At 56.1% G+C, this 12,676-nt stretch overlaps 2 protein-coding genes across 5 annotated transcripts in view; both read right to left on the bottom strand.

Moving 5' to 3' along the window:
- Nucleotides 1-813, bottom strand: part of Rab3a (RAB3A, member RAS oncogene family) — a 4,038-nt gene extending 3,225 nt beyond the window's left edge. The window contains exon 1 of one of the 2 annotated variants that reach the window (XM_031340158.1): nucleotides 564-813. The gene's annotated coding sequence lies outside the window, so the exon portion shown is untranslated. The remainder of the gene's footprint in view (nucleotides 1-563) is intronic. The other variant, XM_031340157.1, reaches the window with a different exon arrangement.
- A 3,002-nt stretch (nucleotides 814-3,815) lies between these two features.
- Pde4c (phosphodiesterase 4C) overlaps nucleotides 3,816-12,676 on the bottom strand; it is a 19,127-nt gene continuing 10,266 nt past the window's right edge. Inside the window, exons 3-16 of one of the 3 annotated variants that reach the window (XM_031340154.1) lie at nucleotides 9,200-9,391; nucleotides 8,767-8,803; nucleotides 8,611-8,681; nucleotides 8,433-8,485; nucleotides 8,050-8,162; nucleotides 7,815-7,908; nucleotides 7,317-7,477; nucleotides 7,132-7,230; nucleotides 6,734-6,898; nucleotides 6,552-6,651; nucleotides 6,189-6,343; nucleotides 5,693-5,815; nucleotides 5,333-5,515; nucleotides 3,816-4,882 (exon numbers count right to left, since the gene is read on the bottom strand). In XM_031340154.1, the coding sequence (XP_031196014.1) occupies nucleotides 4,604-4,882; nucleotides 5,333-5,515; nucleotides 5,693-5,815; nucleotides 6,189-6,343; nucleotides 6,552-6,651; nucleotides 6,734-6,898; nucleotides 7,132-7,230; nucleotides 7,317-7,477; nucleotides 7,815-7,908; nucleotides 8,050-8,162; nucleotides 8,433-8,485; nucleotides 8,611-8,681; nucleotides 8,767-8,803; nucleotides 9,200-9,391 (1,825 nt within the window). In that variant the 3' untranslated portion in view covers nucleotides 3,816-4,603. Of the gene's footprint in view, nucleotides 4,883-5,332; nucleotides 5,516-5,692; nucleotides 5,816-6,188; nucleotides 6,344-6,551; nucleotides 6,652-6,733; nucleotides 6,899-7,131; nucleotides 7,231-7,316; nucleotides 7,478-7,814; nucleotides 7,909-8,049; nucleotides 8,163-8,432; nucleotides 8,486-8,610; nucleotides 8,682-8,766; nucleotides 8,804-9,199; nucleotides 9,392-12,676 lie in introns of those variants that run through there. The other 2 variants (XM_031340155.1, XM_031340156.1) reach the window with 2 other exon arrangements.

The following is a 12,676-nucleotide window of genomic DNA, read 5'->3' as shown; positions in this document are numbered from 1 at the left end:
CACACACACACACATTCTAGCACAATGAAGCATCTAGGGCAGGCAGACCCAAACCCCTGCCTTGCATCCAAGAGTGGTGCTAACAGGAGAAACAAGCAGACATGAATGGTGTGTGCAAGCCCATGTGTGTGCACAGCTCCCTGCACCCATGCATGACTGCACCTGGCCATCCGGGAAGACACCACACACACACACACACACACACACACACATACACATACACACACACACACACACACACACACACACGCACACACGCTTGACTCCACACGCGTGTAAGCGCATACTTTAACTGGGACCTTACGCGCACCATGCACGCACAACGTTTCACAAGTGTGCACGCTGCGCGTCCTGAGGTCACTCAAGCCTCTCCATGCCCAGCGGGCGCGCACACGCGTGTTCACCCCACGAGCACGAGCACGCACAAGCCTCCCGCAAGGCCTGGCTTTCCCCTCCCCCTCTGTCGCAGAGCCCGGGTCCCAGGTGCCAGGTTAGGGGTGAGGGGTGAGGGGTGAGGGATGCCGGACCCAGAATGCTAAATGAGAGACCCATAGCCACTCCACCTTTTGATGTCGCGCTCCCCTTTGGATTCCCCGGCTGTCAGTGAAACGCAAGCTCCCCAGGGTGTGGTGCTGGGTTGCGCTCACCTTGCCCTCTCTAAGCTGAGACAACGCTGGCGACGGCGATTGTGGCGACTGCGCTGGCGACCGGGCCCCAGAAGAGGATGCGGGGGCTGCAGGCGGCGGCGGAGGCTCAGGCCCCTGCAGTCCTCGCTGACGTCCTGCAAAGCCAGGGGCGGGGCTTTCTATGCAAACGAAGCTATGACATTAGGGGAGGGACTGCATCGACAACCGAGGGACCGCACTGGCCCGCGCAGGCCGGAGAGGGCGGGGCCTGTTAAGTCACTGGAGGACGGGGCTCTAGGGAGGCATGAAGTTTTCATTGGCTGATGCTCTCGAGCGACAGACTGGATATCGAATCAGCGATTCCTATGTCTTCAGCGGTCCAATGGTGACTGGCAGGTGTTGAAAGGGCGGAGAGGTTGAGGCCAAGACCCAGCTCTGGTTGGGAACTTGTGGCTAGAAGTCCTTGCTTTTGAGACGTGCAGCACTCAGGAGTTTAGGTTTTGTTTTGAGAAATGGTTTCATATAGCAAGTTGGCCTCGAACTTGCCAGGTAGCAGAGGCTGCTCTTGAACTCTTGATCCAGCCGCCTGCACTTCACAAGTGTTGGGATGGCAGGCATACATACATCTTGCTTACAGCATTTTAAGGCTCAAAACACCTATTAAAGAAAAGACAAGAGAATTTAGTCCCAGCACTCAGAAGGGAGATGGAGGCAAATCTCTGTGAGTTCGAGGTCAGCCTGGTCTACAGCATGAGTTCCAGGACAGCAGGACTACAAAGAGAAACTTTGTCTCAAAGAAACAAAACAAACGAATAAATAAATAATAAAAATTAAAGAAGAAAGAAAGAACTGTTTTTTAATGGGCTGAGGATAATTCTCAGTTTGATGGGGAGCCTGCATTGCAACACAGAGGCCTGGGTTGATCGAGGCCCCGTTCTCTGCACTGGGAGGAGGAGGGAAGGAGGGGGAAGCAGAAGTCCAAGGTCGTCCTCAGTTGCATAGTGTCTTGAAGCCAGCTTAATCCACATAAAACCCTGTCGCAAAGAAATAAAGGAGAAAATTCGGTTCTGTGCAAAGAGAAAAGGGTCTGACGAGTCCCCAGAGAACCCCTTGCTTCCTTGCGCACTTAGGGCTCAGAAGTATCCTGACCAAAATTGTAATAAAATTGTAATAATAGACCAAGGAAACAGAAAAGGTTTTAGAGTAGCTACCCACGCCCTTTTCAATATGGACAATGGGACCCAGGCAACCCTGTGTCTCAGGAAGCTGGGAACAGAAATGGAAACTTCCAGGCCATGTGGTAACAGGACTCATTCCTGCAAATCAGCCCGCCAAGATGGGAATCTGGGGTCTGCCCTGTTCTCCCTCTCCGTGCGACCAGGCAGGGTCCTCATCGCTTGCATTCCACAGGAAGCAGCACTGGCCCCGTTTATAGACGGCCCCGCCAGCTGCGGAGGCGCCAATGGACCAGAATAACTTGTCGCCTGGATGCTCGTCCACCCCCGCGAGGAGCCTGGAGCTCCGCCCAATCCGGGGCCTCTGAGGAAGCTTATTTTCTGCTTCCCTGCACTTCGTGCAGAGACACAAAGTGACCATCAGTTTGTTACTTAGAGAGCTCCAGGTCCACGCAGAGGCTACGGTGGAGACCCAGACCAGGTTGGAGGACAGAGAGAGTGCAGGAGGCTCCTGGGGCACCCGAGCCTAATTTGGATTTATTCCCAAGGGATAAGGCCAGGGGAAGAACCCAGCCACCTCCACCACCAAGCAAGGACTCCATGAGAACTGTGCTTGTAGCTCAGGTGGCAGGGCTCCATCAGAGCAGAAGGCTGAGGCAGGAGGATTGTGAGTTCATCATCATTCTGGATCACAAAGTGAGACTCTGTCTCATACTATAAACGTGTGCGGAAAACTGCTGGCATGGTGAAAGAAACCTTTAACCACACTGCACTTGGGGGCTCTCTGAGTTCGAGATTACCCAGTGAGGACAACACGGCTCTCTCGAAGAATGAAATGTGTATGTTAAAGGTCTGGGAAAACGAAAACACAGGCAGAAGGGCAGGAACAGAGGGAAACTGTTCGTCAAATCTTTCTAAGTTATACTCATTTGTGTTGGAAAGAGGGGCGTGTCACAGGACAACTTAGAAAGTCGGTTCTTTCTTTCCACCACAAGTCTTAGGGGTGGAACTCACGTCACCAGGCTTGGCGGCAAGCACCTTGGCTTGCTGAGCCATCTCACTGGCCCAATAGTTTATTTTCTTTCTAAGTCTGTGTGACTTCCAAATTCTCCCACAGTGAACACATATGACTTTGTTTAACAAGAAATCTCTAAGGGTCGCCTCTTAAAACATCTGGAAGAAGGAAATGTTCCAGTGTGTGACCCCAGATGGCCTTTTGTGCCTCCAGGGAATGGATAGCCGGAGTCATAATGTTTACAGAGGAAGTCGCCTGCCACTCTGCTTCCTTGGAGGCTTTGGTCAGGTGCAGGGTTACAGGCCCAGAGGGAAACGGGAAAGGGAGGGGTGGGGGGGGGAGGGGAGGGGACCCACCTAGATCCACCCACCCTATGACGCATACCCGTCACCTGTCACCCCAGCCAAGCACTTGGAAGGTGGAGGCAAGAAAATAACATATCATCCTCCACAGCAAACAAGTTTGACCATGAGACCTTGTCTCAGAAACTTCAAAGCAAATGGGGAATCAGTCATACCACCAGGGGGCACCAGTACCACTCTCAGTAGAAGCTTTGAGGAACAAGTTATGACTCAGTTTCCCCACAAGTGAATGAGCAGGTTTATTTATACAGTGATAGAAATGGAACTCAGGACTTCCCTCAAGCTACACAGTTCTGTGACCAGAACCACGCCCCCACCCGCCCCTCATTGGGGGATTCTAGGCAGAAGCTCCACCCCTTAGCCACACCCCAACTTTTTTTTTTTTTTTGGCAACAAGAACCTGTTTTTATTTTTCCAGATACAGAAGTTTTCTTTTTTTTTTTTTTAAAGATTTATTTTATGTATATGAGTACACCACTGTTCTCTTCAGAGACACCAGAAGAGGGCATCAGATCCCATTACAGATGGTTGAGAGCCACCACATGGTTGCTGGGAATTGAACTCAGGACCACTGGAAGAGCAGTCAGTGCTCTTAACCACTGAGCCATCTCTCCAGCCCATGCCAGCTCTTTTTATTTCTAGTCCAGCTTCACAGCCTGGACCAGCTGTCTCCACCTCCAGAGTCTGGAGAATGCCTGTGGTGAACAGAGGCAAGCTGGCACACTGGTTTGAGAATCCTGATCTTGTTGGAGATCCTCATTGATTCACCACCAGTTTCCTGAAGTGTATGAGCAGCTCTTGGGAAGACTGAGTGAGGCCTGCAGGGGTCTTCTAGGAGGGTCATCGACCTCCCAGTATCTAAGAAGAGTCTTGGGGAGCCAACGCTGTCAGGAGACAGCAGACCTTGGTGGGAGGTGGTCCCTGCCTGCATTTTATGAAAGGGATTTCCCCCGAGGGACTCAGTTAAAGCTTGTGGGTGGACTGGTGAAGGCAGGACATCGAGAGGTGATGTTGGGGCTGGGGTCACTATATTCACAGAGTCCATGGGGAATCTGGGGTTCCATCTTTAGCACCAAAAAGAAACCGACTAGAAACCACAGCAGAGTCCTGCACGTGCTGCAGCCTACATGCAGACTGAAGCTGAATCCATCTTCTGAGATGTATGAGGTGGCACTGCCCAGGCCCTGGTGCCATTCCAGCCAAGCCTGTGGTTAGAGCTGGCACCAGCCTCGGGCTTTTGAGTGGACCTCAAGGCTTGACTATATGCAAATCTTGGCTGCCCTTTTGACCAGTGGAAAGAAAAGTCATCAGCGCCCATAGGTGGCCAAATGGCCTGACCATGACTCCATGGTCCGCACTAGGCTAGCCCAACTCTTGTTGGACAAAGCAGACCCTGGGCTCTGGGCTGGCCTTGGAGGACGAGAGTTAAGTGCTGGGTGAGTCTGAGCTCTCCCTGTTCCGTGCTGTGCACTGCTGTTCATCCTCCTCATCCTCCTCCTTGTCGTCCTCTTCCTCTGCCTCCTCCAGGGTCAGCTCAAACTTGAACCTGTCCAGGCCAATGGTATGTGGAGGGCTGCAGGGGATCCTACTCTGATACCACTCTCTGTTGTCTTCCAAGGAATCGAGCAGTTCCTGAGCATCAGGGTGCACAAGGTCAGCCCATGTTTCCCACAATGGGTGAGCGATGTAGTCAATGAATCCCACCTTAGGGTGATCACAGAAGGGGCAAATGAGTCCCAGCGAAACCTAGGATCAGCCCCATCTCACAGCTGACGGCACAGTGCTCTCAGCCTGGAATGCTCATTTGCCAACTCCTATTCATCCTTCAAAATCCTCTCGGAAAAAGCCATCCTGGCACACCATGCAGGAAACTAAGACAGGCTGATCTCGAGCCAGTGAGGTCTAAGCCAGCCAGGGGCACACAAAATGAGATGTCTTCAAAACAGCAAATCAAAAAATCTGCCCTAGCTGGATGATGGTGCACACCTTTGATCCCTGTGCTTGTGAGACAGAGGTAGGTGGATCTGTGAGACAGAGGCCAGCCTGGTCTACAGAGGGACTTCCAAGACAGCCAGGGCTGCACAGAACGCCCCCCCCCCCGCCCCATCTCAAGAAAGACTTGCCCTGTAGTGGGGCACAGCTCCCTCCCCGCACCTGGGATTTCTCCACCGAGGCTGTGTGCTTGTCGCACATGGGGCTGATGTCCAGGCCCGACTCACGCTCCCGGTCACCCTGCTGGAAGAACTCGGCCATGATGCGCTCCGTCCACTGGCGGTAGAGAGGTAGCGGCTTGGCGGGGTTGCTGAGGTCGGCGCAGTGCACCAGGCTCTGGAGGACCTGTGGGGGGATGGGAGACTCAGAGGGCCCAGCCACACCCCACCTCACCACATCCCAAAGCTGAGCACGGTGTGGTGGTATGCACCCAAGGCGGGAGAGTGTTAACTGAGCCACAGAGTGAGACTCTCTCGGGAAGCTAAAGGGGAAAGCCAAGGCTATGGGCCCTGCGTCGCGCACCTGGATGCGGTCAGAGTAGTTATCCAAGAGCAGGACACCAAGGCTTGTCACCTTCTTCGTCTCCACCATGGTCTTGAGGTCGGCCAGAAGGCTCATGTGCTTAGACATGTCTGTGGCCAGCACCTGGGAGGTTAACATGAAGTTAAAGAGGCTGCGCCTCTGAGACCTTCTGTGCCTCAGTATCCCCCCACCTGTGAGAGGGAGGATGGAAACGCTGGGCAGCAGAGTTGGCAACTGAAGCGGAGGCAGGGGGGATGAATTTCAAAAACGTAAAATAATAAAGGAATACCCAAAGGGCACAGGTGAGGTCAGTACACAACAGGTATCTAATAAAGTGTTGAATTTATAGATGAAGTATGCGACCCTGAACCGCCTACAACCCACTGACTGGGATAAAAATCAAGAGGTCCACTGGAAACCCAGTGCCTGTTGCCATGCAGCCTGTGTGGGAAGCCTAACCCGGGTAGGGCGTCACTGCCCCGTGCCATGACATCACCATGTCTATGACCATCCTGCGCAGACTCAGTCTCTGCTTGGTGCTGAGGTTCCGGAAGATGTCGCAGTTTTCCCCCTGCAGGAGCTTGAAGCCTACGGCGAGGTGATGGTTCTCCAGCACCGATGAGTCATTGTACATCAGTGCCAGCTCCGAGTCTGTGGGGACAACCAGCGTCTCAAGAACCAACTCCACCCAAACATTGTGGAGGAACGTCACTGGCCAACTCCTATATATGTAGTGAAGCCCAAACTCTAATGCCCATTCCAGCAGAAAGCCATCCAAGCCGCGGACACCCGTCTGAGTCTGCACGATAGGACGGTTCAGGACATACTGGGGAGCTCCGGCTATGGTCGCCTCACTTACTGGTGTTGATGAGAAACTGGTTGGAGACACCCGGGTGGTCTACATCGTGTATAGCACATGCAAAGATAGCTGCCAAGATTTCCAGGTCTGTGAACACGGCCTGGATAGAGCCTGGGCGTCAGGGCGGAGGGTGAGCACCCTGCCCTGCCCTGCCCACCCCAGTCCTTGGCTGGGCGTGGTACCTCCAGGGCTGGGGTCCCCAGCAGCACGTGCGCGGACTGCACCACGTCGGCAGCATGCATGCTGTTGTGGTACGCCACGTCGGAGTGGTAGTGTCCCTCTAGTGTCAGCAGGTACGTCAGCAGCGTGTCCGCTGGGATCTGGAACGTCTTGAGCAGGTCCCGTTCCTGGTGCATCACAGACCTGGCTCAGGGCCTTGGCTCACCTCACCCCACTCCTCTCTTCTGCCTCCAATGCCCCTTCCTCTAGGATGTCCTGGTGCTGGGGCAATCCTGAGTTCCTTCTGTTCTTGAACCCTTTTCTCCTCTACCCACTAGGACAGGTCAGGGCCCCCGACATTGCGATCTGGGTCTTTCCAAGGCCGGAACAGGACAAGCCAAAGCAAAGGCAGGGAAGGCACCTGGAAGACGCTGAATATGATGGCTGTGAGAGGCCGGTTCCCACTCAGCTCAGCCACTTTGAACACATCAAGTCCCCATTTGTTGGTGTCTTCAAGCTCCTATGGGTGACAGCGGTGCTGCATTTGTCCCTTGAGCCCCGTGTACAGGTTGGGAAACTGAGGCCCATGGCTCTAGGGAGACCCACCTTAGCCAGCTCTTCCTCCTGGTCTGTCTGGACCCCAAAGCGTGGGATGGCAGCTGTGGGAAGGCTGGTGTGGGAAGACCTACGCAGCCCAGTGATCTGGGCCATGGGACGTGGGTCGTCTTCCAGGGGTGGCTTAGGCAGCTCCACCTCAGCCTGCTGGTCTGCAGGGGGCAGGTGGCTCACTGAGCAGGTCTGACTCAGGACCCCAAGCCCAGATATCCTGTTTATATCACTGGGGTCCCCTCCTGTCATGAGCATCTGTAGGCTTTGCTGTGTCTGGGGTCACATATGTTCCCCTTGTCTTCACTGGCAAACTCCTGGTGCTTCAAAATCCCACCTGTTATGTCCTCTCCTCCCGAAAGTGTCCCTGTCATCCCTCTCCTCCAACCCTGGCCAAGGTTGCCGGCTGAGTCCTCGCTAGTTCTCCTCCACAGCGGGCTGCAATGGCATCTGCCAGAGAAACCCCCTCTGACCTCCAAAGGCTGTCAGGCGGCTCACCCAGGAAAGTCTGCGAGATGTACTCTGACACCTGGTTCCCTGAGCGGCTGGTTTCCGACAGGTGGGTCAACTCGCGGTTGAGCATGCGCTTGAACTGTGGGGCCAGGGAGGAGGATGAGTGAGGAGGGTGGCGGGCAGGGAGGACAACCACCGGGGAGGATAGCAAGCAAGGCGGACTGTCAGCAGGGAGGGTGATGAGCAGGGAGGGTGGCAAGCAGGGGCACTGTGTCCTCACCTTGTTGGAGGCCATCTCGCCCACCGAGCGACGAGTCTGCAGTGTCTCCAGCTGCTCCAGGCACCAGTCCAGCTCCTCCAGTGTCTCCTGCAGCAGCTGCATCCCAGAGTCCTCTGGGAGCCAGGTGGGTTAGGGCAGGGATCCCCGTTGGGAGCCTGTGCTGGCCCCATCTCCGCACCTCAACCCCCGGAGCCCAGGGCCACAGCTCCACACCTCTTACGAGTGGCTGTGTCACAACCCTCTCTGGTCTGTATTGTGTGTGTGGGGGGGGGAGTAAGTGCAAATGTGGGTTTGGGGTTGGAGCCTGTTTACAATAAGCCAAGGTTCAAGGGCAGCATGGGAGGACTGTCACAGCTACCCTCAGGGTGAGGGTAGAACGATACCTGCTGGGGTGGTCTGTTGGCTGCTGTGCGGAGGGGTCCCCAGGAGCGCCTGCCTGCGGACAGGGACGTCAGAAGGGCCCACTTCACCAGGTCATCCCCACCACCGGTCCTCACCTCCCACACACAACCCAAAACACTCCATGCCGTCAGAGCCCACCCTTCCTGAAGCTCTCCATACCTGGTGGCACTGCCCGGGCCATGTGCAAGGGCAGCCACGTTGCTACGGACCGTCCTGAGACTGGCCAGGACCTGTGGGGAGAGCGGTGCTCAGCAGTAGGAGGAGGCACGGCTCCCTCTGTGCGTTCGAGGCTGGGGGTTGGCGGGGGACACCCACCTGGGCGAAGGGCGTGACAATCATGTCTTCTCCATGTCTGTAAGGACAAGACCATCACTAAGGGCATCTGCCCACTTCAGCGAGCCCTCCCTCAGCCTCAGGGCTCCTACCTAGGCCCTTCCAGCCTCTCCCACCAATCCCCTACGTTGTCCCTATTTCAAATGGGGAAACCGAGTGCTACCAACAGAAGGGGTCTTAGCAGGGTCAGGACAAATAATTGCTTCCCTTTTCATCAAAGTATTTGTTCAGTTGCTACTAATGTGTCTTAATGTTCCCTAATCAATATGTTACTCTGTCCCCAACCTGGCCTCAGGTCAGGCCAAGTACGCACAGACCACTGGAGTTTGCTACACGCTGGACATTCACAAAGTAGCGCTCTGGGAAACTCCTACTTCAATTCCAAAACCTCACTAATCGGAGGAAGGGGCCTCACAGGTCGCTGGCCGCCGAGGAAGTCCGGGACACAGCCTTGGGTGAAGGCTCATGGTCGCTGTCCGAGCGGTACAGGAAGGACTCGCGCCGCTGGCCATGATGGACAGGGGGCTGGAGGGCGCGGCCGAGACTCGGCCCGGACTGAGCGTCCAGGGGGCCCTTGCCGCTCGGGAGCCCATTCTCCAGGTCAAAGCTGGAGGCAGGAACAGAAAAACCACCTCAGGGCAGGATCCTTCTGTCTGTAAGTCGGTCGCATCCTCTCTGGACCTGCCCCCTCCCACCTCCACCCGCCTGCCCCGCAGGAACGAACCTCCCCATGCCTTGGACCAATCAGCCCTGCCCCAAACACAAAGCACCGCCCATTAGAGGCACCGCCCCTCTCCATCGATCACGCCTTCTTCTGCAAGTCTTCCAGGTCCGGTTGTGCCTCCGACCCGGCAGGAGCCGGTCTACACTCCTCTCCTTGGAGTTAGAGGTCAGAAAGGTTTGGAGGGCTACAGCCGGGATTCGCCTCCCACGTAATGGCCCGCAACTGTGACACAGTACTCGGGATCTGACGCCCTCTTCCGGCTTCTGCGGCACCAGGCACGTGGTGCCCACACATTCAGACAAAACACCCACACAATGATAAATACATTTGTAAAGAGGCGAGTGGGGCAGGAACTGGGTGCAGGAGGACGGAGGCGACCTTGGGAAGCACTGCCCGCTGGCCGAAGACGCGGTCTGTCACGTGACCATCCGCTGTTCCCCACAAACCCCCAGGTCATTCCATTCAGGTCCTCACCAGTAGTACCGTGTAAGCTCGGCTTGATTCGGCTGTTTCCGACAAGGATTGGGCGAGTTCGAATGGGTTCGTGCATTCTCAACCCAGTCCCGCCTCACTCGAGTGAGCTCAGCTGCGCTCGTCCTCTTTGCCAGAGTCCCTCAGGTTTTGGAGGACGGGGTACGGACACTTCACGACGTCACGTGGAGCGGGGCTTCCTCTGCCTTTACTGTCCCCAGGCCCAGGGGCTCCCTGGTGTCCCCGTGAGCGCCCCAAACTCCTCATCCTAAGGACTTCAGTGATGGTCCTTTTCCCCGTCCCACCTTGGGACGATTGGAGAAACTTGAGGCAGTGGCAACTTCATGGTGCTAGGTTCTAACCCCGCCCTCGGGCTCACAGGGTTAAGGGCTGGCTGGCGATTCGTTGGAGCCTGAAAGGCTGCTTTTCTTTCTGCTCTAAACTTAGCCGGGGGTGGCGGGTCAGGCGGCTGTTCCATGACGTGAACAGCACTCTGTGAGGTCCCTCTCCTGGCTATGGGAACGGCACGTAAGCCAGACGGGTAAACTGAGGCACTGAGCCACAGAGGAACATCAGACCCGCTTTCATTTCCAACCAGCTGAAGACCTGCCCTCCTCCCTCAGGCTCACTTTTGGATACCAGGTGGCACTCTCCCTCCAGACCCTAGAGAGGGGGCCGCTCTTGGGTGATGGCTGGGGTCCGGATGCGGCTCCCAAGGATCACCCCGCTCCCTAGCTGTCATTAAATGGCTGTGTGACCTGGGTGAGGGAACACCCGTCTCAGGGTGCTACACTCAGCCCGCACGCAGTTCCCGCAAAATGACAGCACGAGGCTGGTCTCTGTGCGCCCACAAGTCTCCTCCTTGACTCTGCGTAAACTTACAGCCTATGAGGTCACAGCTCCTTAACCCAGGTTAGGATCTGAACCTGGAATAGAACCTGGGAATCCCACCCCTGCTTCCAAAGCCCCCGCCTGATCCCGCAGCCCGGCGTACCGACCGGGGGCAGACATCGGAGGGAAGCTCCCCACAACCCCCTCCTCCTTGCCGGCCGTAGGTCAGCTGGGTCAGAGATGTGCAGGCCTGCACAGCTGCACAGGGACCGTGAGAACAGCGTGCGTCGAAGCAGTGAGTGGAGGGTACAGGCGGACAGAGAGTCACCAACTGGGAGAGAGACAGGGCAGAGAGGAGGAGAGGCGGGCGGACAGACGGACGCCTGACCCTAGCGTGGCTGTGGCTGCTCCTGCGTGTCACCCCAAATCCCTGCCTCTGACCCTGATCCCCTCACCACAGCGGATGGGCCACCGTGAAGCGGCGCTGCAGGCGGATGCTCTGATTCACCAGCAGCTTCCTGAAGAGCCCCGGGGAGCCGCGCAGGGACTCCCGGGGGGAGCCAGGCGCTGTGGGGCCCTGCATGGCGGGGTTGAGCCAGGATTCGGGAAGCCGAACCTTTTTAGCTGCTCCGAGGCGGAGCGAGAGGACCAGGCTCCGCCCATCGCCCTTCGTCTCCCACCCTGGGGAAACTGCAGGGATACTGAGGTTTAGCATACCCGCGACTCTATTTACTAACTTCTACTTAGTCACTTTTGTTTTTTAAGACCGGGCCTCAGATAGCCCAAGTTGGCTTTGAACTCCCTCTGTACCCAGGCTGACTGAGAACTCATGGTACTCCTGCTTCAGCCTCCCCGACATATAGGTCAAGAGATAGGTAGCTGGAGAGATAGGTAGCCACCAAGCACAGCCTTCGGGTTGGTATGGGGGTCTGGGCTGGGATTGCCTCGGAGCGAGAAGAGGTGTGGTCAGGCACATCTGCCATTCCATCTGGAGAGGCTGAGGCAGGGAATTGCCGCTAATTCAAGACTAGACTTCAATTGCACCCTAGACTTCAGAGCTAAACTATCTCAGAGAGTCATGTGGGAGACTGGAGAAGGATATCCTCTCATAGGGAGAGAGATCACAGAGGTACAGGGCCCCTGCAGCCCACAGTAACACAGATGCATTCCTGGGTGAGGATGTCCCCAGAATGACAAACCCTGTAGCTGTTTTCCTGTGGGGGAAACTGAGGCACTGTGAGATCACAGGACTTCTCTGGAGCACTGCAGCACAGCTCCAGCCCCCCAGGTCCCCGTATGACCTCATTGCTCTGACATTCCCCAGGCCCTGCGTCTGGACCATTTCAAATGGTGAGGCCGTATCTCCCACACAAACATCCGCCCGCAGAGCCTCTGCCTGGATTGCTCCAGATGTCACGGTATCTAAGCCAGGTGCCCTGCTGGAATGCTAGAGTACACAATCGCATTGGACAAAGGGGGGAAACTGAGGCTCATGCAGGTCACAGGCAAAGGAAAGACATGGACTATGCAGTGACCAGGCTGGGGCTATACAGAAAGGACACACACACACCCCTCCAGCCCTTGCCCGAAAAGTGACTCCCAGCATTCCCCAAATCCTGGGGATGGCTATGGAGCAGGGTTTTCGTGGGGGACCTAAGTGATGGGGGAATACCTGGAACTGAGTTACATCCATGGCTCAGACAACACCACTGAGGGTCAGAGGGTCACACCCCTTCTACCCCCACACCTGGGTAGGGGAGGCGCAGCCCGGGCAGGAAGCACTGATGGGAAAAACCTCACTGAGCCCAAAGTGAAAATACATCTGTGGCTGCTAGGCTGCAACTAATTACAGCCATTGGGGCGGGG

The sequence above is a fragment of the Mastomys coucha genome, unplaced genomic scaffold (assembly GCF_008632895.1).
Source record: "Mastomys coucha isolate ucsf_1 unplaced genomic scaffold, UCSF_Mcou_1 pScaffold22, whole genome shotgun sequence".
Classification (NCBI taxonomy): domain Eukaryota; kingdom Metazoa; phylum Chordata; class Mammalia; order Rodentia; family Muridae; genus Mastomys; species Mastomys coucha.
This window is presented reverse-complemented; position numbering and strand designations above follow the sequence as displayed.